The sequence below is a fragment of the Nannospalax galili genome, unplaced genomic scaffold, assembly GCF_000622305.1.
Source record: "Nannospalax galili isolate Female #2095 unplaced genomic scaffold, S.galili_v1.0 scaffold44, whole genome shotgun sequence".
Taxonomy (NCBI): domain Eukaryota; kingdom Metazoa; phylum Chordata; class Mammalia; order Rodentia; family Spalacidae; genus Nannospalax; species Nannospalax galili.
The window spans coordinates 4613432-4638169 of record NW_008355789.1 but is presented as its reverse complement, the minus strand read 5'-3'; the positions used below and the strand labels follow the sequence as shown (position 1 = coordinate 4638169).

At 46.0% G+C, this 24738-nt stretch overlaps 1 protein-coding gene across 1 annotated transcript in view; it reads right to left on the bottom strand.

Moving 5' to 3' along the window:
* The window catches only part of Parva (parvin alpha), a 189045-nt gene extending 177702 nt beyond the window's left edge, over nucleotides 1-11343 (bottom strand). Inside the window, exon 1 of the mRNA XM_008853493.3 lies at nucleotides 11105-11343. Coding sequence (XP_008851715.3) covers nucleotides 11105-11240 — 136 coding nt within the window. The 5' untranslated portion in view covers nucleotides 11241-11343. The remainder of the gene's footprint in view (nucleotides 1-11104) is intronic.
* Nucleotides 11344-24738: the final 13395 nt, after the last annotated feature.

Below are 24738 nucleotides of genomic sequence, written 5' to 3'. Positions count from 1 at the left end.
TGAGAACTTTCTGTTCAGCTCCTTAGCCCATCTTTCAATTGGGTTGCTTCTTGTCTTGGTTCTCTGTTTTTTAAGTTCGTTATATATTCTGGTAATTAAACCTCTATCAGATGTATCGCTGGTGAATATTTTCTCCCATTCTGTGCACTGCCCAACTTTTTGCAAGTTCATACTCACTACTATGCATTCAGTATCTATAGATTAGGATCCAGTCTCTGATCCTAGAGGTTTTCCAAATAATAGGACTCAGAGGGAATGCTTTCCCATGAAGACAGATTCCTGGGGAGAGAATGTGGAAGCATTTTCACACACACACACACACAGACACACACACGCACGCACGCACTCACACACACACACATACAGTCTCTCTCCCTCTCCCTCTCTCTCCTCCCTCTCCCTCTTCCCTCTTCCCTCTTCCCTCTTCCCTCTTCCCTCTTCCCTCTTCCCTCTCCCTCTCCCTCTCCCTCTCTCTCTCTCTCTCTCTCAAAGTTTCAGTGTAGATAGATGGAGTCCAGGGACCCTCTCCCTCTCTCTCTCTCAAAGTTTCAGTGTAGATGGATGGAGTCCAAGATTACAAGAGAATTTGGAGTAACCTGGGGTGCCTACTGATGGTTCAGTCCATTAAGACACATTTTATGGAGCTGGTGTTAAGTACCTGGACCTATGCTAGACAGTCAGGCTACAAATGGTAAATTCAGGGAAAATGAGAGGGAAGGAGGGAAGGAAACACTGCGGCCCAGGCTGACCAGGCTCCCCGTCCAGGGCTCTGCTCCTCAGGGAAGACCCTCGTTTTGAATTTCTACTGGCTTCAGGATGCACAACAACGTACAGGAAACAACAGAATGTTTACATCTGGCTTTTTAAAGTGTTTTGGTTTTACATTTTGATGTAATTTAATATTGAAGGTGTTGTGGGGCTCTCCTCCAATGATGCCCTTTCAGCCACAACAGCAAGTGGAGATTTTAGATGCTCACCTGTGTCTACAGAAGGACACCATCTTGCCTCTAGTACTAACGGCTGAAACATAATTACAAACTGCACTTGCGCTCGTTAACTAAATAGAGATATTCCAGGAGACAAGAAAAACGCTCCCTAATACAGAGGTGTCCCTGGGCTAGAGCCCACTTATCCTGGTACCCATCTCCTCCTCCCGACACAGAGGTGCCTTCATTAGAGGAGGAAAGAAAGAGGCCTTTGTGATGATGTCATTCCCAAACCACCCCACACGGACAATAAAACTGAATTTGAAAGAAGCCTGGTGAAATCAGAGCCCAGAAATCACAGAAGGGCTATGAGGGCCCCAAGAGGTTATTCAGCCTAATCCCCTAATTTTAGAAATGGCAAACACCACCAGAACATGGAAGAGATTTGACTGATTACACAACCAGTCAGAGGTGAGCTATTTTCACCAAGGTAAATAGGGGGAAAGTCATTCCACTCAAACCCAACAGGGATGTGTGCAAAATATGATGCTGGGCAGGAGGGTTACAGGAGGAAGCCTCCCTGTGGGATGCACAGACAGAGGGGTATAATGCAATGTGGCCCTGTGCCACAATGGAGTATGCTCTGGGGCACAGAGAAGGAAGCATAACACCCTCCTGGGAGTGTTACAGATGGCACACAGAAGGGATCTCATCTGGGTTGGGGTTTTTTGTTTGGTTTGAGTTGGGGTGGGTTTGAGACAGGGTGCTAGGATTCCTGAGTCAGTCAGTCTCTCTCTCTCTCTCTCTCTCTCTCTCTCTCTCTCTCTCTCTCCTTGAGAAAAGAGTTCAGGCAGCCTAGGATGACCATGAAATCACTATATAGCCAAGGATGACCTTAAATTTCAGATTTTCCTGCCTGCACCTCCCAATGCTGGAACTCACAGGTGTACGCCATCATGCCTGGTCTACGTGGTACTGAGGATGGAACCTAGGGCTTCATGCATGCTGGGCAAGGACTCTACTAACTGCATCATGCGCCAAGTCCCCTGAATTGTGTCTTAATGAACAGAATTTATTGATCAGAGTAGGGCAGAGAGTTTTTCTAGAAATGTCAGATAGCACGTGTACAGGTAAGAACACAAGAAAGAACAGGGTGTGTTTAAGGAATAAATCGTGCTTTGCTGTGATTAAAATGGACATTTCTTAAAGGGGAAATGAAGACAACCTGGAATGTCAATACTAAGAAATCTGTCCTGGGGAGAAGTTCCCTTTGTGTTAACAACAACAACACATATTCTCAGGCATGGCAGCACACACTTAGGAAGCAAGAGGCAGGAAGATCACTATAAGTCCCAGGCCATCTTGGTCTACATAGTAAGTTCCAGTCCAGCTGGGGTGAGACCCTGTTTTAACAAACCCAAACCAAACTAAACCAAAACAAAACAAAATATTGGTCAAAGAATGAAGAAAAATGGATGGAAGATAATCTAGTTGATGTACACTGCAATATTCCAGAAGAAAATAGAATTAAAAAAAAAAAAAAAACAGTAACTCAGGAGGCAGAGACAGACAGATCTCTGAGTTCAAAGCCAGCATGATCTATGTAGTGAGTTCTAGCATAGCCAGAGCTACATAGTAAGACTGTGTCTTAATACAATAAAATAAAATAAACAAGCAACCTAAAGGAAGACAGAGAGCACTTAGCAGACTGAACGAAAGCCATGGTGTCCAGAAGGATTCAGCAGGACTTGAGAGATGGCCAGGCAGGAGCAATGACACCATGGAGTGATCTGCAGCCCAGGCCTCCACACAGCCTGCTATCTATTTTGTCCAGCCCTAGTGCTGAGAAGCTGTCTATTATCTTTTAAATGGCTAAAAAAGGAGGCAACTATACTACAGCACATGAAAATTATGGGCAATTCAAGTTTCAGTGTCTATAGCTTCAGGGCCATGCTTGTTCGTTTGCCTAATGATGTCTGTGCAACAACAGCAGTAGCAAACCGTGGCAAGAGAAGATATAAGGTCCATGACGTCTCAAACAGTTACTATCTGACTCCTGAAAGAAGAGTCATCAGCCTCTGAAATACAAAGTGCCTGACATATTCCAGCTGTGGGCAACTGGCAGATATGGAAAAGTAGACATAAATTGGAGGCAAAGAGAACACATTCTATCAGTGGTATGTGGAGTTTGGGATCCTAGGACACAGAGAGAAGATGTATTTGGACCATGGATAAAAGGTCAGGATGTGAGATGTGAGAATCATCAATGGGCAGATGGTGGCCTTGGAAGATAACATGGTGGCGGGGTGAGGGATCAGAAGAACCGTAGAAAAAGCTAGTGGAGGAATCTGAAAAGCGGAGAGACACCAGGACCACACTCAGTGAGAATAAGCTGAGGGAGAAGGTAACGTCAAGGACCAGGAAGCTGAGCATGGCTGAATGTCTCCAGGAGCCCAAGCGAAATCCAGAGCAGAATCAGAAAAGGGAACCAAATATTTAGAGACCTTAGCCAGGGAAGTCACTTACCATCATCATCAGAGCCTGTGAAGAAGATAGTAAGGACTCGATGTTCTTTTGTGTGAACCCTCCCAAACCATCCTGCCTTAGTTTGAGCAGAGGCCCAAGTCTCATAATGACCCTCACCCTGATCCTGCTTAGCCTCCTCAGTTTCCTCTCCCCTACAGTCACAAGGACCTCTGTGTTAGTCCTTGAAACTACAGCAGTCTCTCTTGCCTCAGGGTCTTTGAATGTCCCATTCCTGCTATCTGCAGTGTTACTCTCCAAGAGTTTACACACATGCGCGCGTGCACACTCACAGCCTTTGGGTTCTGACTTATAGTTTTCCTTCTCTGGAAGGCCGCCTTCTCTAAACCATTCTAGTGCAAAGCCCAGCCATCCCTCACCCCAGGAACTCCATGTCGCCCATCCTTGCTCTATTTCCTTCTTTAGCACTTACCATCACTCCCACATCTTACAACTGTCTTATTTATCATCTCCTCTGGGCTGTAAGCTCCTGGAGGGCAGGAATTTCTGCCTGTTTTCCTGTGTAACACCTCACACAGACAGAGCCTGAACCATGGAAAGCACCAAAATAATAATAACTGGAGAACAGAAATACTGGATTGGAAAGTGACTCGAAGGTGGGAAAGGACGGGCGAGTGTAGACAACTCATACACAACTCATGAGAAGCTTCAGAAGAAACCAGCATCTGATTTTCTTTGAATGGGAAAGACTTGATTATACAAACAGCATTAGGGAGGATGAAACAGCAAGAAAAAGACTAGAGATGTGAGAAACAGGTGTCTAGTTACTTCTCTCATTGCTGTGACCAAATATCTGACAAGAGGCAACTTAGGGGTGGAAGGGTTTACTTTGGTTCACAGTTTAAGTAGGGATTCACCGGGCTGGAGGGATGGCTCAGTGATTAAGAGCACTGGCTGCTCTTGCAAAGGACCCAGGTTTGATTCCCAGCACCCATATGGTGGCTAACAACTGTCTGTAACTCCAGTTCCAGGGGATCCAACAACCTCTTCTGACCTCAACTCCATCTGCATTACACAACACAGATACGTTCACACACATGCAAACAATACACTGATGCCCATAAAATAAAAATAATAAATAAGATATTTTTTTAAAAAGAAGGATTTTGTTTATCAGGGTGTAGAATGCAACAGCAGTTGTTGTGTGGGGTGGCAGGTCACAGTGCATCACCAGGCAGGAAGTGGGGTTGGGCTATAAAACTCAAGCTCCACCCCTCAGTGAGCCACCTCCTCCAGCAAGACGTCACCTCCTTAAGGTTCCAAAACCTTCCAAAAACAGTGCCACCAGCTGGGGACCAAGTGTTTAAAACACGAGCCCATAGGGGGCATGTCACATTCAAATCGCTGTGTAGGGTATGTGGCTGTCCTGAGGGTGTGAGGAAGCTTAAAGGAATGGTCTCTGAGCAAGCTCCAGTAGAAAAGACTTCCTGGGAGGGGCCAGGACAGGAAGGGAACAGGAGAGGAATGTAATAGATATGGGTGGAGCCGACCTGAGTGAGGGGACTTGAAGTGACTTCTACTTGACCCTCAATTTTCTACATCCAAGCTCCAGGGGAAAGGCTCAAGTGGGGACATTCTAGAAAATGAAAACCCAAGCCAAACAGGCAAGAGGACATGGATTGCTCTGCAGGGCAAGGGGTTCTGATTACCCCAGAAACCCTACATCTGTTGCAGGTTTGGGGGAGTTTTTCCAGAAAAGCTGAGCAGTCAATGATAATTAAGGGGTAAGTATTAGTATTATCATAATAACTTTAACTCTAGCCCTAAGAAGACACAGTAGAAATTGCACTCTGGGCATCCAACCTCACCTAAATGTTAGGAAGAAACCACACAGGGTTGGGGCTGTAGCATGGTGAAGTACTTGTCTCATATGCAAGTACTTTAAGTTTGATCCCCAGTCCTGCCCCAAAACACAACAAAAACCACAAGAGAAAAAAACCTGTGGGATGTATTCTAACGAGACCCAATTATTCTACGACGCATGTAGGAAGCATCCTTAGGAAAATAGATTTTTATAGAAATTATTGACCTAAATATTCCAACACACATTGTAACTTTCTATCTTTGTGCCCTACAGTGGGACATTCAATGATGAAGGGTGGATTTTAGGTGCAGGAGAATTGCATGCCGAAGCCTTGAGATAATTTGTGAGCATTCCAACATGCACAATCACGAGGAATTGTAAAAAATGAGAAGAAAGTATTAGGCAGATTCTGCACAGTACAAAGCTGTGAGCTCATGCATAAGGTAGAGCAAGACCCAGCCCTACATTACTACAGTGAGGGTTCGTGGGTCATGAGAAAGAGCAGTCACAATCCCTGCCACCCAACACATAACATACTCACCAGCAACAGGCATCTCACACCAGCCCCACACCTTCTTTGCCAGTCTCACAGAACCACCACCCCTGGGTAGCAGGAAGCAACTGGAGTCGGTGGTGGACAGCCCTTCTAGAAGCCAGTGCTCTCCCTCAGATTCGCCCATTTATAGCCCCTAGATTCACTAATAGACTGAACTGCAGAATCAAGACCTTACACTTGAGTATAACAGGGACACAAATAAGATCTTGCATTTGGGTTCAGAAATCCCAGCTGAGAGACGGGCATGGTAGTGCACACCTTTAATCCCAGCATTCAGGAGGCAGAGGCAGGCCTGGTCTATACAGAAAAAGGAGGGGGGCACTGGAGAAATGACTCAGCAGTTAAAAGCACTGGCTGCTCTTGTAGAGGACCTGGGTTCAGTTCCCAGCACCCACATGGGGGCTAACAACCCTCCCTAACTCCGGTTTCAGGGGAATCTGACACCCTCTTCTGGCCTCCACAGGCATTGCATGACACAGGGTGCACTTACATACATGCAGACAATACACTCATACACAGAAAATCAAAATAATAAATAAAATATATACATTTTTTTAATCCCAGCTGAATAAATCCAAAAATAGTGAAAAGCATGATTTAGGCACAGCCGACAAGCTCAGTTGTGAGGGTCGCTAGCAGAAAGAAAAATCGCATCGCAGCTGTGTTAAGAGGACACATCTCTGCTAGAAAACCAGAGGTGACTGGTCTACTCCAATTTGGACTGGTTGGCTTCCACTACTACTAGACTGTGCTGACTTCTGGGAGCTCACTCTGATGGAGTCTACTAGGCCCCCTCCATCCTCCTCCCTTCTGCTCTGTGTCTGCTGAAGAATATGTAGAAGCTGGCCCCTACATACCCAACTCCCTTGCCCTGGTGGCATCCTACTGTGTTCAAAGAGAAGAAGAAAAAGCATGTGTTTTTGTTGCACCACCCTCTCCTGCACATTCCTATTTTCCTTCTGACTGAAGCTCCTGTTGGACGACCCCTCTTCCAAGCTGGGCCTGCAATACAGGTCTGTAATCCCACCTATTCAGAGGCTGAGGCAGGAAGATCAAAAGTTCAAGGACAGCCTGGACAACTTAATGATATTCTGTCTCAAAGTAAAAGAAAAAAATTTAAAAGGGCTAGGAGGGCTGGGAAGATATTTCAGTTGGTAAAGTGTTTACCACACAAGCATGAGAACCCAAGTTCAGATCCCCAGGACTTACTTAAAAAATAGAGCATGCCATGGATTAATGCATCTCTGAACTCTCACCAGAGAAGCTTCCTCATGCAGCAGATGGTGATTAACCCAGACCCACAACTGGCCAATGTGTAGAGAATAAGAGATTGCAGAGTGCTTATCCCTGAATAGGACACCTATTTCAAACTTCTGCACCCAAGACTCAGGGATCACCGCAGAAGAGGGAGTGGAAAGGTTGTAAGAGCCAGAGGTGGCAGATGATCACAAGGAAACAGTTTTCCAGACAGCTGGGTTACTCATATGAACTCACAGCAATGGTGACAGCATGCACAAGATCAACGTAAACTCAAGCCAGACAAAGTCCCCACACAGAAGTAGGGAAGTGAGGAAGAAACCAAACCCCAACCCTAGCTGAGGAATTATTGGCAAGTAATGGCTGCTGGGAGTGGGGGAGGGTCAGTCTTCTTTAAGGGTGTGACTCTGGGTAAGTTAACCAGGCCCCAGTGGACGGACCTACACCAAAAGGCATTTGGAGACACAAATTTGACAGACCTCAGAATGTATACCCATATATAACAGAGTACATGAAATCTGGCAGGGGGGTACGAAGGGAGAACAGATAGGACAGGGTGTCTAAAAATGATCGAAATATATTGTACAAAATTTGCAAAAAATTTTAAACTTAAGAAAAAAGTGGGGCATGGGGTATGCTGCAATCCTAGCACTGGGAGGATCCCTGGAGCTTGCTGGCCAGACAGTCTAGCCAAACTGGTGAACACCGGATTCAGTAAGAGACCCTGTCTCCAAAAAGAAGTAAAATAAAATTAGGTGGAGGACTAGAGAGATGGTTCAGCAAGCAAAGGTGCTTTCTGACCAAGCCGGTTGACCTGAGTTCAATCTCTGGAACCTACATAAGGTAGAGGGAGAGAGGGGACTCTACAAAGTCAACTGACCTTCACGTGCACACTGGGGCATATGTGTCCATATGCACAGATAATAATAATAATAATAATAATAAGGCTGAGAGCAATTGAGTGAGGAAGACACCAATGTCAGCTTCTATCCTCAACCTCTGTATACACACACACACACACACACACACACACACACACATACATACACACACACACACACACACACACACACACATACACACACACACAGAGCAGAGGAAGAGGGCTCAGTGGTACAGAGCTTACCTAGTGTGCATGAGGCCCTAGGTTTACTCCCAGGACTACAGAAAAAAAAAAAAAAAAGCAAAGTCAAAGGTCCAGGTCCTAATGGGTTCCAGTAGCTTACCGGTTTCTTTAGGCATGGGGTAGTGACATCTTCCACTTGTTGCTAGCCCTTTCAAGTGTGTCTAACCTGTGCCTATTTGACTATGCACAGTCAAGGGCAGCTTCGTGTAGCACAACACAAAATCATAAACGTACTTAAAACAATACAAAGACTTTTGTGATTTGGTGTGGGGGATTAAGGAGGATAACTAGATTATGCAGTTCTTGATCATGTGACAATGTCAGAAGGCTGGACATCCCTGGGATGACAGCATCTCTTCCTGGTTCTTTTAGTCTTGCTGACAGCTCTGTAAATAACTCCTTCACTAATTATTGTCAAAATACCAACTATGTTGACTTTCTGTTTCCTCAGGCACTCCAATAAATGGGAGACAAGATGCCAGAGAGTCTTAAGATCATATCCCTAAGGACCAGCTGGAGGGACAGCAGATGCTCGGCCTGCTCAGGAGAAGACTCCAAAGAGCAACATAGGCTCTTTGGAAAAGAGTGAATGGCCACATCAGACTCCAAGATAGTAGCAGGTACAAAGCGACCTTCTTTAGGTTAATTGTAAAAGTAGGATGAGCACTCCTGGCCAGTTATGAATGCCAGTGAGTCCAAGCTGCCAATTTTCAGGTGGATGAGCCCATATCAAGAACACTGTAGGAAGGAGGCCAATCTAGAAAAAGGGATCTCCAAGCCAGACCTCCACTTCTGTGGTTTCAGTGAGCTCCAGTCAACTGGGGTTGCAAAGTAGTAAATAGAAAATTCTGGAAATAATTCCTAAATTGTAAATTGTAAACCACTCTGATTAGCATGATCAAATCTCCAATCTTCCCACACCTTGCCTGGGACAGGACTCATCCTCTGTCCAGTGGATCCATACTGTACAAGAAGCTACCTAGTGTTGGCAACTTAGTAGCCACCTTTGGACTGGCTCAAGTGTCAGACAGAGTGTCCCAGACCTGCAGTGCCTGTCATGGTGTCTCGGTCACTCACTCCATCTCATCCCCCGTCATCACAAGGGTATATACAGTACAGTAAGACTTTTCCAGACAGATTATATTCATAAAACTTTTATTATAGCATATTGCTAGAACTGTTGTATTTTTTACATTAGTTACTGTTGTTAACCTCTATTTATTATTATTATGTGTGTATTACGGTATATATGAGCGTTCATGGGCAGGTCACAGGTCAACTTCCTGGAGTTGGTTTTTCTCCTTCCACCTTTACATGGGATCAGACTGAAGTCACCAGGCACACGTGGCAAGTGGCTTTACCCATGGAGCCATCTCACTGATCCTATTATTAACCTGTTATTGAGCCTACCATACAAATTAAACTTTACCACAGGTAAGTACAAGACAAAACATTCTATATACCAGGTTCAAATTTTGGCCATCCACTGGGCATCTGGGATGAATTCCACTACAGCTAAGAGGAAACCAAAGTGATAAAACTACAGGAAAACTTGGGGATTGTGTTTTCCTGACTTTTACTGCAATCTAGAAGAACATTTAGCTCTCAACACCAATGTTGCTTTGGGACAATGAGACTGTGAGACTTATTTGCTAATTCTCAACACCAAAGTTGCTTTGGGGTAATGAAAACAAGAAACTTATTTCACATTTCCGTCCAGCTTTTGAAAGGGTGAGCTGGAATCCACTGACCAGTCTTCTGTAAAAATCTGATTATAACTCAGCAGTAGAGCGCTTGCCTGACTGCCCAAGGACCCAGGTTCAATCCCCAGTACCCCAAAAAGGAAAGGAAAGAAACTAAATAAACAAATAAGAAGTCAGGCCTGGTGGGGCAAGCTTGTAGTCTCAACTACTCTGGAAGCTGGGGCAGGAGGACCACAAGGATAGCCTGGGCAACTTAGGCAGTGTCTCAAAAGAAATACAAGACCGCTGGGACCTGGGACCGAGGCTCAGTGGCACCTGGGACCGAGGCTCAGTGGCGGAGCCCTTGCTTGCATACATGAGGCCCTCTAGGTTCAATCCCAGCACTGAGAGAAAAACAAACCATTTTAAACTCACACATCCATCACTACAATGATTTTTGAGAGCTATCACCTAATTTTTCACACTCCAAAGCAAGTTGCAAAATCTGCCCACAGGACAAAATAGTCAGCATAGAAACTACCCCGGAAACAAATAAGATCGCTTCCATTCACCGTGATGGGGAAAAGAAAGTGAGTTTTGTAAAAGCCGGGAACGGAACGCCCTGAGTTCACAGCCGGGTCACGGCCCATGGTGCAGTTTGAATCTAACCCAGGTGTGCTGAAAGTGTATCCTTCTCCACCGTGCCGCCAGAACAGCGCATTCTTCTCTCAGTCAACAAACGTTTGATACGGACCAACCCATCCACACAAGCCCAGGGGACCCGCGAGCGATCCAAAGAGGCCAGCTCTGCAGCAAAGAAGGCCTCCAGCCAGGCTGGAAACGACCGGACCGCGGAGACCAATGAAGGCGAAGAGCGAAGCGTGACGGCGCCCAGAAAACTTTCCGCAGAAACTCGGGGAATGCCAGCCCTGGGGCGCGTAGAGGGCGGGGACAGCGGCCTCGGGAGGACGCGGGAGACCAGCTAGGGCCGGCCGGAGCTCCGGGACTCCGGCCTGCGGGGACCTCGGCCTGCTCTCGAGCCCGGGAGGCCTGCCTGGCCCGGGACGCGGGGACCCAGCGCGGGGCTCCGGGAGGCGCGCACACCCGGCCACGCGCCCTACCCCGCTGAGCACCCGCCGCGCGCCCCGGGTCCCCAGACGCCCCCCAACCCCGGCTCCCCAAAGTGCCCGCGGCCTGGACGCCTCTCACCTTCCTTGGCTTTCTTCCTCCGGGCCAGGGTCCCTCCGAGTTTCCCCAAGAACGAGTCATCTTTCTTGCGGGACGGAGGCGACTTGGGGGTGGGGGATTTGGGGACCGAGGGCGACTTCTGCGGGGAGGTGGCCATGGCGGCGGCGCGCCGAGCCGGACGCGGAGCTGGAGCTGGGCGGCCGCAGCGGGCGGCGGCGGGACTGAGGCTGAAGCTTTCCAAACGGAAGCGGAATTATTCCAGGCATTTGAGGCAGCTCGCTCGCCTCTCCCGTCCCTCGCTCCCTCCCTCGCGCCGCCCTCCGCCCTGCGAGGAGCTGCTGCGCCTAGGGCCCGTGCCCGGGCTGCCCGGGCTGCCCTAGCTGTGAGGATGCCCAGGCCTGCCGCTTGCAGGAGGACATGCATGCGGGGACCTGCATACAGGGGGCTATGCATGCGGGGACCTGCATACAGGGGACTATGCATGCAGGGACACATGCATACAAGTATGTATGCATGCAAGGGGACATGCATACAAGGAGACAAGCATGCAGGGGGACATGCATTCCAAGGTAACTGTGGGGGGGGGCAGGGAGTGAGATGCACTTGCTGGCAGCCCTGGAGCCTAGAAACTTCATTTCCCTCCTGCTCCAGGAGCACAGGGTCCTGGCAGAAATCAGGATCCGATGGGAATCAGCCCTGTTACCCTACCTCCCTACTGGGATGTGCTTGCTCTTCCCCAGCATGGGTCCCTTTATGGTTAGCACTCCCATGTCTTGTGTTTGTGGGAAAGCCAACTCCTGGAAGAAACTCCTGGGGTTTGTCAAGATGGGCTCAGGCGCCACCAAACTAAGCTGTCAACCGTTTCTGCATGAGTCCATGGCCTTCTGCCTCCTCTCCATCCAACTTGAAGACTGAGAAGTTGAAAGCAAATGAGGGCAGGGGCCCAGCTTACTCCTGCAAGGCATCTTAATGGCTTGTAGGAAAGGAAGATTCCAGCTATAAGTCCACCTTGGGGAACCAATGAGTTTATTGTGTTTACTTACAGATCCTGAGTGAAGGATTACTTACAGGGGTGTGGGTACCCCTCCAGCAGAAAGTCTCACCCTAGCATGGATGACAGACAACTTCCCCAAAGCTGTATAGATGGAGTCTCCCACTTTCAAAGTCTGTATATTCTAGCACTCTCAGACACTATGAGTCCACATGCAATTAGGACAGAATTACATCTGACCAAGAGGTGCAGGAGAGAGTGACTGGACTCTTCAAGTGAGTCCAGTGACTCTTCCAGTGACCCACCCCCTTCTTCTAGGAGGGAATGCCAACGGGCTGGGTTTCTTGCAAATAGTCAAAGCTGCTTAGATAAACTGAACATCAGATTCAAAGGAAAGGGAGCTTTCATTACAGTTATCCTGATGCCCCTAACCTAACAGAAGAGTCAAGATCTATGCTGGTCTGGGAAGATTCCTATACCACCCCACCACTCCCATACATCTGAAAGGAAATGGTGGGAAACCACAGTGAAGTTGTGTTTTGATCACATCACTAATGGTTCTTGTGCAAGACTAGATACATGAAACCATCATTCTCCAGCCTACGAGCTCTGAGCAGGGAGTTACAGTCAGGCAGCTCAGAAACCACACAATCATGGGAAAATGGGGATTCCTTTTCTCAATCTTCATTTCTTCCTCTTCAAAATAAAGTGGTGGCTAGCTGGGTGTGGTGGCACATACCTTTAATCCCAGCACTCGGGAGGCAGAACCAGGTGGATCTCTGTGAGTTCCGGGCCAACTGGGGCTACAGGGAGTCCCTGTATCAAAAACAAAAAAAGTAAAAAAAAAAAAAAAAAAAAAAACCAAATTAATTAATTAATCAAATAAAGTGGTAGGAACAGAATACTGTCTGTCAAACCTGATGGAGCACTGAAATCTTTGTTATAAGCTTTAACAAGTGCCATCTCTGGAGATTCTGAGTCGTCAGTACATGAAATGTCACATCAAGTGATGTCAATATAAGTGACCCACATGTTTACATTGAGCATTTAAGGCTCCCTCTGGCTCTAACATTCTATGGATCTCTTCACAAATTGCTGATAAGTTTCTGTATGTGGGGCATAGATCTAAAACATGACACACTCAAGATTACCCATGAAAATCCCTGAAGTTGCCCAGGTATGTTTTTATCTAGACCACCCTCCTTGGAAACTGTTATGGGTTTCTAATGAAAATTTGAAAAACCACCAAGCAAAGCTAACGGGAAGGAGAGTCTTGATCATCAAATGCTTCCATCACAACTGTGCAGGAACCAAAGCTGAACATGTATGCAGATAAGGGGGGCTCTTCCTTGGAAGAGTCTTGGGTATTGGAGTGGGATAGTAAGATATGTCTACTTATAAGGTTCAGAAGCAAGTTGAGACCAGCCTTTCAGTTGGAGAGCTGATTAAGTTTGGCTAAGGATCATGATAAGATGTCCAGGATTGGTGAACTCTTGGTGAAGCTGACAGAGTTTTGGGTAGTAAACAGTATTTTTTTTTTCTTTTCCCACAGAGTCTTGGATATTCCACTCTGGCCCCTTCTGTTATGTAGCTGACGATGACCTTAAACATCTTGTTGTTACTGTTGTCTTTGAAACGGTCTCTCTGTAGCCCCAGGTGGACTTGAACTTGTTATATAGACCTGACTGGCTTCAGTCTCACAGAGATCCATCTGCCTGTCTCTGCCTTTTTGGTGCTAGGATTTCAGGCATATGCCACTATGTCGAGTTTATTTTATGCTCATTTCTTTTTTTTTTTTTTTTTGGTCTTTTTGAGACAGGGTCTCTCTGTAGCCCCAGCTGTCCTGGAACTCACTATGTAGACCAGGCTGGCCTTGAACTCACAGAGATCCGCCTACCTCTGCCCCTCAGTGCTGGGATTAAAGGCGTGTACCACCACACCCAGCTGCTCATTTCTTTTCTTAAAAAAAATATTTTTGTTATTTTTATTTGAAGTATATGAGTGTATTGCCTGCATGTATGTAAGTGTACCCGTGTCATGCAGTGTGCTCAGAGGTCAGAAGATGGCATCAGATCCCCTGGAACTGGAGTTACAGATGGTTGTTAGCTGCCATGTGGGTGCTGGGAATCGAACCCGGGTCCTCTGCAAGAGCAGTCATTGCTCTTAACTGCTGAGCCATCTCTTTGGCCCCTTATGCTCTTTTCAATGAGACTTGGGGGTGGGGGTTTCTTCAAAGAACAATAAAGTTATTTAAACTTTTGTCATCCTGGCAAGAGGAGTTTTGCTTTTTTGAATGATAGAGGAGTGAGCTGGACTTGATGGCTCATGCCTGGAATCCCAGCACTTGGGAAGCAGAGACAGGAGAATTGTCATGAGTTTGGAGCTAGCCTTGTCTATGTATGTGTTTCTAGTCATCCAGGGCTACAGAGTGAGACCCTGTCTCAAAAGAAAATATAGAAGGGTTGAAGCCAGCAACCTGTCCTGGTATGAATGATCTATAAGAGCTCAGGTTACTCAAATCTTGCTTTTCAATCCTTTAATTATCTGTCTCTACAAAGGCTAATGGGAAATGGGTGGTGGGTTACAAATCTGTATCACGCAAAGTGTAGTCCAATGACCAGCATTAACTTAGATCCTCTTAGATTAGTCTGCAAAGATATCAGTATAGAAATTGTGATTTTAAAAATTCCGATAGTAATCTAACAACATAGCTCGGTGCGGTGTCTGTCTAATAACAAAACTGCAAGCTTATATTATGGATGTCTTACCATTTTTCTAGTACTTCCTTCTTATTTTATTTCACAAAACTGCTGGTCTGTGCTGGATCTGTCCTTTTCTGTAGATCCCTTGAGAAGCACTGTTTTGCTCCTTTTTGCTTACAGAGTTCATACAGTTTCTTTTATTCTTTTGGCACAATCCTTTTAGAATCTTTTTGGCTGTATATGGATCTGGATCTGGTGTTAAATTAAGTGAGATAGGGCTGGAGAGATGGTTCAGTGGTTAAGAGCACTGGCTGTTCTTGCAGAGGACCCGGGTTTGAGTCCCAGCACCCACATGGTACCTAACAACCATCCGTAACTCCAGTTCTAGGGGATCCTATGCAGGCATTGCATGACACAGGTGCACTTAAATACATGCAGGCAATACACTCATACACATAAACAATAAAAATAATCAATAATATAGATATATTTTTAAATCTAGCTGCATGACTAAATGTCTACCCCAACATGGGTGATGCTCACACACACTGCATCCCTGGGGCTCCCTGAAGGACTTGTAGGCAACTCAACAGGTCGGAGTCCCCTCTCTCCATCAGTTGTTACTGCTTGTAGAACCTTGAGGAGGGGCCTTGTCAATCTCATAAGTTTCAGGAGCTTGCTCATCCTTGTAAGTTTTTGTACTTCTGAGTCTTCTCCAAGAGGAGATGCTTCAGTTCTGGGAAACAGCTCCACAACACACACCTTGCATGTTCTTCATAGATGTGGAGAACACCTGCTCCTGCTCAGGCCAGCCTAAGTTAGTACTTACACTTAGGGTCACATGGAGCAGCTGCCCTCATGCTTGGTCACTGACTGTATTCCTAACCAAAGGGTTACGCTACAGAACAGCCTGTGCATTGAATGTGTGTGGTGCTGTAGGTTCTCCTGAGTCTCTGAGAAGACCTGTCTTTGAAGCCTAGGCCTAATCTAGCTGTGCTGGGGTCCAGACCTAACTCAGGAACCAAGTGATCTAGGCCAAATCTCTTTGCCCTTCTGTGCTTCACATTGCCTATAAAGGGAAGCCAAGATGATGCCCACAGTAGTTAAAAACCCGCATTCCTCACGATCAACAGCTTTGATGCCAGGGTCTACCCACAAAAAAGTATATTTGAGCATCCAGAATACATTCTAGAAAGTTCCTAGTAGCATTATTCAATTGCTTATTAACAGCTGAATCAGTAAATTGGGATAGTCATGGAGAGAATGAACAATTTATAACCAAAAGCAGCAATAGAAATGTATCCAAGGCATAATGTTGAGTGAAAACAAAAACAAAATCAGACACAAAGGAGCACATAGCCTCTGTACTCACAGAAAGCCCCAGAAGAGAAATAAATCTATAATACTAGAGGTCAGCATGAATGACCTCTAGCACTGATTTTGCTGTTAGCAAAGTCCAGGTGTTGGTACAATAACTGGCCCTCAGAGGGGGCACCATTAGAGTGGAGGAGGGAGCATGAATGGGCTGTTGGAGCCCATGGTCTGGTTCCTGATCTGCATCTAGTTGCAGAATATTATTTAGAAGCATCACACTCAGTAACATAAACAGCTTTCTATATGTAAATTGCACCTCAATGAAAGTTTACAAATTTTTCACAAAAATGATTATGACGGGGGTGGTATATGTACAGGGGTGGTGTATGTACATGGCTGGTGTATGTATATTGGGGGTATATATATATATGGGGTGGTATATGTACATGGGGGTGTATGCACATGGGGTGGTGTATGTACATGGCTGTTGTATACACATGGGGGGTGGTATATGTACATTGGGTGTATATATACACCCATGGGATGGTATATGTACATGGGGGGGTGTAATGGGGGGGTGTATGTACGTGGCTGGTGTATGTACATAGGGTGGTATACGTACATTGGGAGTGTATATACATGGAGTGGTGTATGTACATGGGGGGTATATGCACATTGGGGGTGTGTATACATGGGATGTGTATGTACATGGGGATTGTATGTACATGGAGAGGTGTATGTACATGGGGTGGTATGTAGATGGGCTGGTGTATGCACATGGGAGGTGTATATACGTTGGTGTATATACATGGGGTGGTGTATGCACATGGGGGGGTGTATGTACATGGGGTTGTATATGTACCTGGAAGGTGTATGCACATGGGGTGGTGTATGTACCTTGGAGGACATATGTTCATGGGGTGCTGTATGTACATGGGGTAGTGTGTACATGGGAGGGGGTATGTACATGGTGGTGTACGTACATGGGGTGGTGTATGTACACGGGTGTGTGTACATGGAGGGGTGTATGTACATGGTGGTGTATGTACATGAGGTGGTATATGTGCATGGGGTGGTGTAGGTACATTGAGGGATGTATGTACATGGGGTGATATATGTACATGGGGTTGTGTATATACATGGGGGGTGTGCATGGAGGGGTATATGTGCATGGTGGTGTATGTACATGGGGTGGTTTATATACATGGGGTGGTGTATGTACATGGGATGGTTATGTACATGGGGGGTGTATGTACATGAAGTGGTGTATATACCTGAGGTGGTATATGTACATGGGATGGTGTATGTACATGGGGTAGTGTATGTACACGGAGTGATGTATGTACATGGGTGTATGTACATGGGGGGTTTATGTACATGGGGTGGTGTATGTATATGGGGGTGTATGTATATGGGGTGTATGTACTTGGAGGTAGTACTTGGGGGTATATGTAATGGGTGGTGCATGTGGGTATGCACACAGAGACTAAAGGAGGACCTGTTTTATCACTCTCTACTTTATTCTCTTTTTTCAAAAAGTATTTTTATTTTATGTGTATGGGTGTTTTGCCTGTATGTATGTAAGAACACCACATGTGTACCACATGGACAGAACAGGGTGTCGGATCCCCTGGAACTGGAGTTACAGATGGTTGTTAGCGGCCATGTGGGTGCTGGGAACTAAACCTGGTCCTCTTCTAGAATAGCCAGTGCTCTTAACCACTGAGCCATCTCAGTGTCCACTTTATTCTTTGAAGACAATCTCTCACTGAACCTAGAGCTATGCTGGTGCCCAACAAGCCCCAGCAATCCTCTTGTCTCTGCCCCTCACAGCACTGGGGTTATAGTGTGCACAAAACAATTGACTTTAAAAAAATATATTTTTATTATTTTATGTATGAGTGTATTGCATGCATATATATATATAAGTGCACCCGTGTGGTGCAATGCCTGTGGAGGTCAGAAGAGGGTATTGGATTCTCCTGGAACTGGAGTTATAGGCTGTTGTTAGCTGCCATGTGGGTACTGGGAATTGAACCCAGGTCCTCTATAAGAACAGCCAGGGCTCCAGCCCCCATCACTTGGCTCTTCATATAGGTGCTGAGAATTTGAACTCAGGTCCACATGCCTGAGCAGCAAACACTATTACCTGATAACCTAATAAGCCATCTCCCTAGCCTGAGTAACTTTTTTTTTTTTTAACAAAGCCATGGGACTCTGTATGCTGTAAGACTCCCCCCACCCCCACCCCCCATAGGTCTCTTTTCTAGCTCTTTATGTGGTCCATATCACTCAAAAATCCATAGGTTCTAAATTGGGCCAGTCCTGCCCCAGACCTTCTTTAAGGGATCACATTTCTAGCTGGCCTTGGGCTTTTCCCAGCTCACTAACCCTGCTTCTGCCCTATCCTATCATCTTCCCTCAACAGTCCTAGCAATCCAACTTCATGATTCACAAGGTGAGTCATGTGGTGGTGAAGGACTTGGGTTCAAATCACCATTCTTCAGTCAAATGTCTGTAAGTTCATGTGAAGTTCTTTCATCTCTTCGTGGCTCAGTTTTCTCATGATAAAATAAATACTTAAACCAGGCATGATGATGCACACCTGTAATCCCACCATTTGGGAGGCAGAGGCAGAAGGAAAGTTTATGGGGCCATGGTCTTGCAGGGCTAGTGGGGAACCTGTCATTTGCAGGTAACTTTGCACCAAGCACATCCATCACTCTCTGGAAAGCAGCGGAGGATAGTGGCCACTGTCCCAAAGATAAGTAGACAAAAAGTCCAGGCAGCACCAAAATGGGGGAGAGGGGTTGGTCTGAAACCCTAAATCAGCCCACTCCAGTAAATGAAGAGAGAGCAAAGACATTTCCAGTTAAAAACATAGAGAAAAATTGTTAATTACTCACGCAAGCAACCAGAAACACCAAAGTGTATGGCAGAAGAAAAATCAACTTTTTTTTTATTTCACTGATCACCCCAGGTGGAAGGTAATGACAAGGCAAAGAATAAAGAATAAAAGATGGACTAGGTCACATTCAGTCCTCCAAGGCTAAGGGAACATTGTGGAAGAGGGGGTGGAAAGATTGTAAGTTGGATGTAGGGAAAGACTGTTGCAAAACACTGTCTTCTGGACATGATAGGACCACAGAAGTTCTGGTTCCTGCACAAGACCTGAGAAAGATCAAGCCAGTCAGCATTCAAGCATGAATGGGGGTGTTCCACCCCTAGCTGAGTAGAAATCATGAGCTCTACCCATAGTTGAAGAGCAGGCAGTTGATGGCTACAGAGGGAGGAGGTGTCAGTTTTCTAGATGTGACCTCTAGTCAACTGCACATGCTCCAGTGGATGCCCCCCATGCACTTACAGATAGCACAAATTGGACTTAGTGGGGTTCAAAAAAAGAACATGAAGTAAGAATGTGGTGGGGTGTCTGGGTGTTTGAGTAGGGTTAGAGGGTAGCTATGATCAAAATACTCTACATAAATGTATAAAGAATAAATAAAAGCTATTTTTATGAAAGATGGGCAAGTTCCATGCTAGTGGGTGGTATATAGCAAGACTCTGTCTCAAAAATGGGTAAAGGCGCTTGCCACCAAGCTTGACAACATGAGTTCGATTCTTGGGTTCTACATAGTGTGGAGAACCATTGTTACAAGTTGTCCTTTCATTTACACCATGCACTATGATTAGTGTGCTCCCCCTCCCCCTTGGTAACTAAATATAACACATAACTAAGTGTAAATTTGGGGATTTTTGTGTGTGTGTGTTTGTGTGTGTGCTTTTCTGTTTTTTTGTTTGTTTTGAAATAGGGTCTCCCTGTGTAGTCCAGGCTGGCCTTGAACTCAGAGATCTGCCTGCCTCTGTCTCTCAAGTCCTGGGATTAAAGGCATGTGCTACCATACCCAGCTGTAAATATTTTTTAAATAAGTATATAAAAGTAAAAGAAAAACATGGACAGATCTGAAAGCATAGTAACTATAAAAAAATAGAAAGGATGTCACTGTAAGGCTTAAAAAGATATATATTAAATTAAAACACACTAAAGTAAAAGCATTCAAATTGGGAGGCAAATAACCAGAATTAAGTGTTTTAAAGTCCAGTCATTATCTGGGAAGAAGGAAAAGTAACAGTTTGACATTAGACTTTGACAAACAGAGGATCACACAGTGTAACTATTGGGGAGAGGTTGCTGAAAAAGTAACTATTATTATTGAGGTAATGGAGAGAAAATTGGCACCTAGGAGCTCCCTCAGACAGAGTTCACAAATCGTGAGAGTCATCTCTACTTGGCACATAGCTGTCAACTTTTCCTTGTATTTTATTATAGTCATTAAAAAATTATATCCCTTAAAAGCCCAGAATGGAGGTAAAACAACCATCTCAAAAGAAATTAAGGTAGGTAAAACTCGAAAGGTTCTCACCAGGGAATGGTTTTCCTAAAAGTTCTTATGTGCGACACTTATGGGTTGAAGAGTGGCCCCCACAAAAGAAGTCCCTACCCCCAGGACCTTTTAAGATATAGGGTCATTGAAGAGATAATCAGTACGACAGCAGGTCGTTAGGTACTCTGGGACATTAGCTGTGGCCTTTGAAGGGCAGTCTGGCAGTGAGTACATCCTCTGAGCTATAATGGACACAACTCCAGGAAGACTGGACTTCTTAAGAGAAGAGGAATGTCTGGACACAGGCATACACAGAGGGAGCTGATGGAAAGGAGATGGCCACTGGAGTTTATATGGCCACAGCCAAGGAATGCCAGGCAGAAGCAGGGGAGGACCCTTACCTAGAATCTCAAGGCAACCTGGCTCAGTAAACACCTGAGTTTTGGACTTCTGGCCAGCACACCTGAGAGAAAATTGATTTCTATTGTTCGAAACCACCCAGTGATGGCTAATCTTGGCTTCCAATTTGACATACCTAGGAAGAGGGAACCTCAGTTGAGGAATTTCCTCCATCAGATTGGCCCGTGAACATGTCTATTTTTTTATTGCTAATTGATGTGGGAGGGATCAGTCCACTGTGTGCAGTACCATCCCTAGGCAGGTGGATCTGGGCTTTATAAGAAAGGTGAGCCTGGGAACAAGCCAGTGAGCAGCATTCCTCCATGGTCTCTGCTTCAGGTCCTGCCTCCAGGTTCCTGCTTGAGATCCTACCCTGGCTTCCCTCCATGATGGACTATTACCTGTAAACTGAAATAAACCCTTTACTCTCCAAGTTGTTTTTGGTCATGGTGTTCTATCACAGCAACAGAAAGCAAGCTAGGACCCTCTCACTTTGTTGGATAGCACAACTGTGTGATGGCAACCCTAGAAAACTAACTTCTAAGAGTCATGTGAAACCCTACAGATCAGTGAGTATTTCACAAAAGCTCTGGATCCACATCAGTAACCAGAAAGTATTGGCCACAGTAGCCCAGGAGGGGACCTGAAGAGCCTGCCAGATTCATGTCCACGAGGAAGCCAACATTCATGCTGGGTCCTGACCTTCCAGTCCACCCACGCTCCTGACAGTAACCCCATACCCATGCTCTGTAAGTAAGCCCAATGCACTCATTGGGTCCACAGGGTGAACTTTGGTGGACTCGAACTTCGGTTTGCCACTGGGACCTTATGACAAGGGGTACACATTGTTTGTGTCTCCCCTGAGTAAAAATTCTCAGAACATGGGGGGTGTGTGTGTGTGTGTGTGTGTGTGTGTGTGTGTGTGTATGTGTACATGATGTGTGCAGAGACCAGAGGACAATCTCAGGCTTAATACACCTTAGGTTTTAGGTTTTGTTGTGGTTGTTTCCTTTCCTTCTTTTCTTTTCTTTTCCCCTTCCCTTCCCTTCCCCTTCCTCTCCCCTTCCCCTTCCCCTTCCCCCTTCCTTCCTTCCTTCATTCCTTCATTCCTTCATTCCTTCTTTCTTCCTTTTGAGACAGTGTTTCTCATTGGTCTGGACTTCCCAATTTGGCTAAGCTGAGTGGCCAGTGAGTCCCAGGGACCTGCCTGTCTCCACTTCCCCAGTGCTGGGATTATAAGAACCTGCTATTATGTCAGGCATTACATTTTTTAAAATGCTATTCATTATTTTTAATTTTATGTGTATGAGTGTTTTGCCTGCATGTATACAAGTGCACCATATACAGAGGCCAGAGAGGGTGTCAGATCCCCTGGAACTGGAGGTTTGGCTGGTTGCAAGCTGTGTGTGCTGAGACTTGAACCTGGCTCCTAGTGCTCTTAACCCCTTCGTATCCCTCCAGCCCTTAAAGTTTTTTTCAGTGTGGGTTCTGGTGGATCAAACTCAGTCCTCATGCTTGCAAGGCAAGCACTTGAATCATTTCTCCAACCTAGGGGTTATTTAAGGACAAGAAGAGGCAGGTATGAGTCACTGAAGACCCAATGAGGCAAGGAAGGACACTTGGAGCCCCGGGGATATTGTTGGCCATGCAGGCCATGTCACAGGTCTCTGAGGATGCACCAAGACCTTTTGTTTTGTTTTGGAATTTTTGTTTTGTTTGGTTTGCTTAAAGATTCATGTATTTTATGTGTATGAGTGTTTGCCTACATGTATGTGCACCACATGTATGCAATACTTGAGGAGGCCAGAAGAGGGTGAAGGAGGGTTTGGGCCCAGCTGAGGGTGAAGAGCATGGTTCTTGCAGGCTTTTAGACCATGTAAATAGTCAAGAGGAGGGAGGTGGGCAGGAGAGCAGTCACTGGGAAAGCCCTCAAGATCCCACCTGACACCAGAGCCAACAGCCTGATGTCGAGCAGTGGTGGCATAGGACTTCAGAGTAACAGAAACTATGTCCATAGTAATTTGGGGCAGGGGAGATATACATATGCGTGAGTGCATATATGAGCACACACGTGCACAATGTAAACAAAAGCTTAAGGCTGTCTATAGCTGATGGGAACTCCAATGAGTATACCTATGGGGTCTCTCCCTCCCCTCATGGGTTGTTGGCCACCTATCCACAAGGACAAAGGGAGCAGAAGCAACGAATGGGGTCAGGACAGCCAGTAAGCACTGACGGAAGAAAGCCCTTCCAGGGAGGCAGAGTCAGTGATACAGCTCCAGATTCAGTGAAACAGCTCCATTTATTCAGTGGGGTTTAGGGAAAATATAGTGTGGAGGCAGCACAGTCAGTGATACAGCTCCAGATTCAGTGAAACAGCTCCATTTATTCAGTGGAGTTTAGGGAAAATATAGTGTGGAGGCAGCAGATAGGTGTTCGATTTACATGTGGTAGGGGCTCCTATTGTCCGACTACCAGGCAATGCCTAATTATCATATAGAAAAAACCTGGGGGTAGTTTTTACTGCAGGTAACTATGCCAAAGGTCATGTTCTGAATAAGGTCAGGCATCCGTGCTTGGCAGCACTTTCCAGGTAAGTCAGGCAGGAAGCCCCTGCTGAGAAAGGAGCTGACCTTAACAGAAGGGTTCCCCAACATATACCCATTCTAAACATGCCAAGGGAGCATGCCACTAAGTCAGGGCTCTAGGTCTGGCTCTGCCACTACTCCCTGCATGGCCCCAAACAACTCAGTGTGCCTTGATGTCTCCACTTGTGAAATGGGCTGGTCCCCCTCCTGCCTCTCTCAAGGCTTTCTGCTGTACATAGTCATCAGTTTAAAAATGGGAACAATGTGCAATCTGACTTTGTAATTGAGACCACAGCTCAAATACCAACAGAAAAGCCAAAAACAGACACATTCAGTCTAAGCAGAACTGGTTGGAGTGAGCAGCTTCCTGAATGGAGATCTAAGCAGGTGCCAGACCAGGTGATGCATACCCTCTAGAACTGTCCCCTCACTAATGTCATCTGACTCACTGTTTTTTGTGTGACCTGCTCTGGGGACCATCTCTCTGACCTGACCTCTGATGACAGCTGTCCAACCCCCCTCTTACCCACTGGCCAGCAGTGCTTTGAGTCCACCCTTCAGGGTTTCCTGAAGAAGCCATCTGCAGGTTTAGTTCCATCTCACTACTAGGGACCATGCTTCCGGCCTTCCTCCCTCTGGTCTCAGCAGCTTTGACCCCTCCCCAGCCAAAATGGATGCAGATACTCTTTTCCCAGCTGACCATACAGGTCTGGAGATGGGGTATGGAAGGAAACAGTTACAATATTAGCAGAGACAGTCTGGCTCCCAAGTCACACTCACCTGGTAAGGGGCAAAAACAAGGGGAGAAGGGAGGCTAGCCTGAGCTACAGTATGAAACCATATCGCAAAAAAAAAAAAACATAAAGAAGGTGCTGGAGAGCTGGCTCAGCAGTTAAGAGCACTAGTTGCTCTTGTAGAGGATCCAGGTTTGGTTCCCATATCCCTGGGCTCTTGACTATTCTTAGCATAGGGATGTGAGCCTTTCTTTTAAATTAATTAAAATTCATCATTGTTGTGTGTATTTTGTGTGTTTGGTGTATGTGCTCATGTATAGGTGGGTACCCACATCTATGAACACATTCAGAGATGCCAGAGGTGCCTTCCTCTAACACTTTCAGTCTTAATCCCTCAGACAGGGTCTGTCCTTTTGACTATGCTTGCTGGCCAGTGAGCTCCTGGGATCTGTCTGTCTCCACCCCCACAATACTAGGGTTCTAGGCAAATGCATCCATGTCTAGCATTTATAGGGTGGGGGTGGGGTTGTTGGAGAGATGACTGC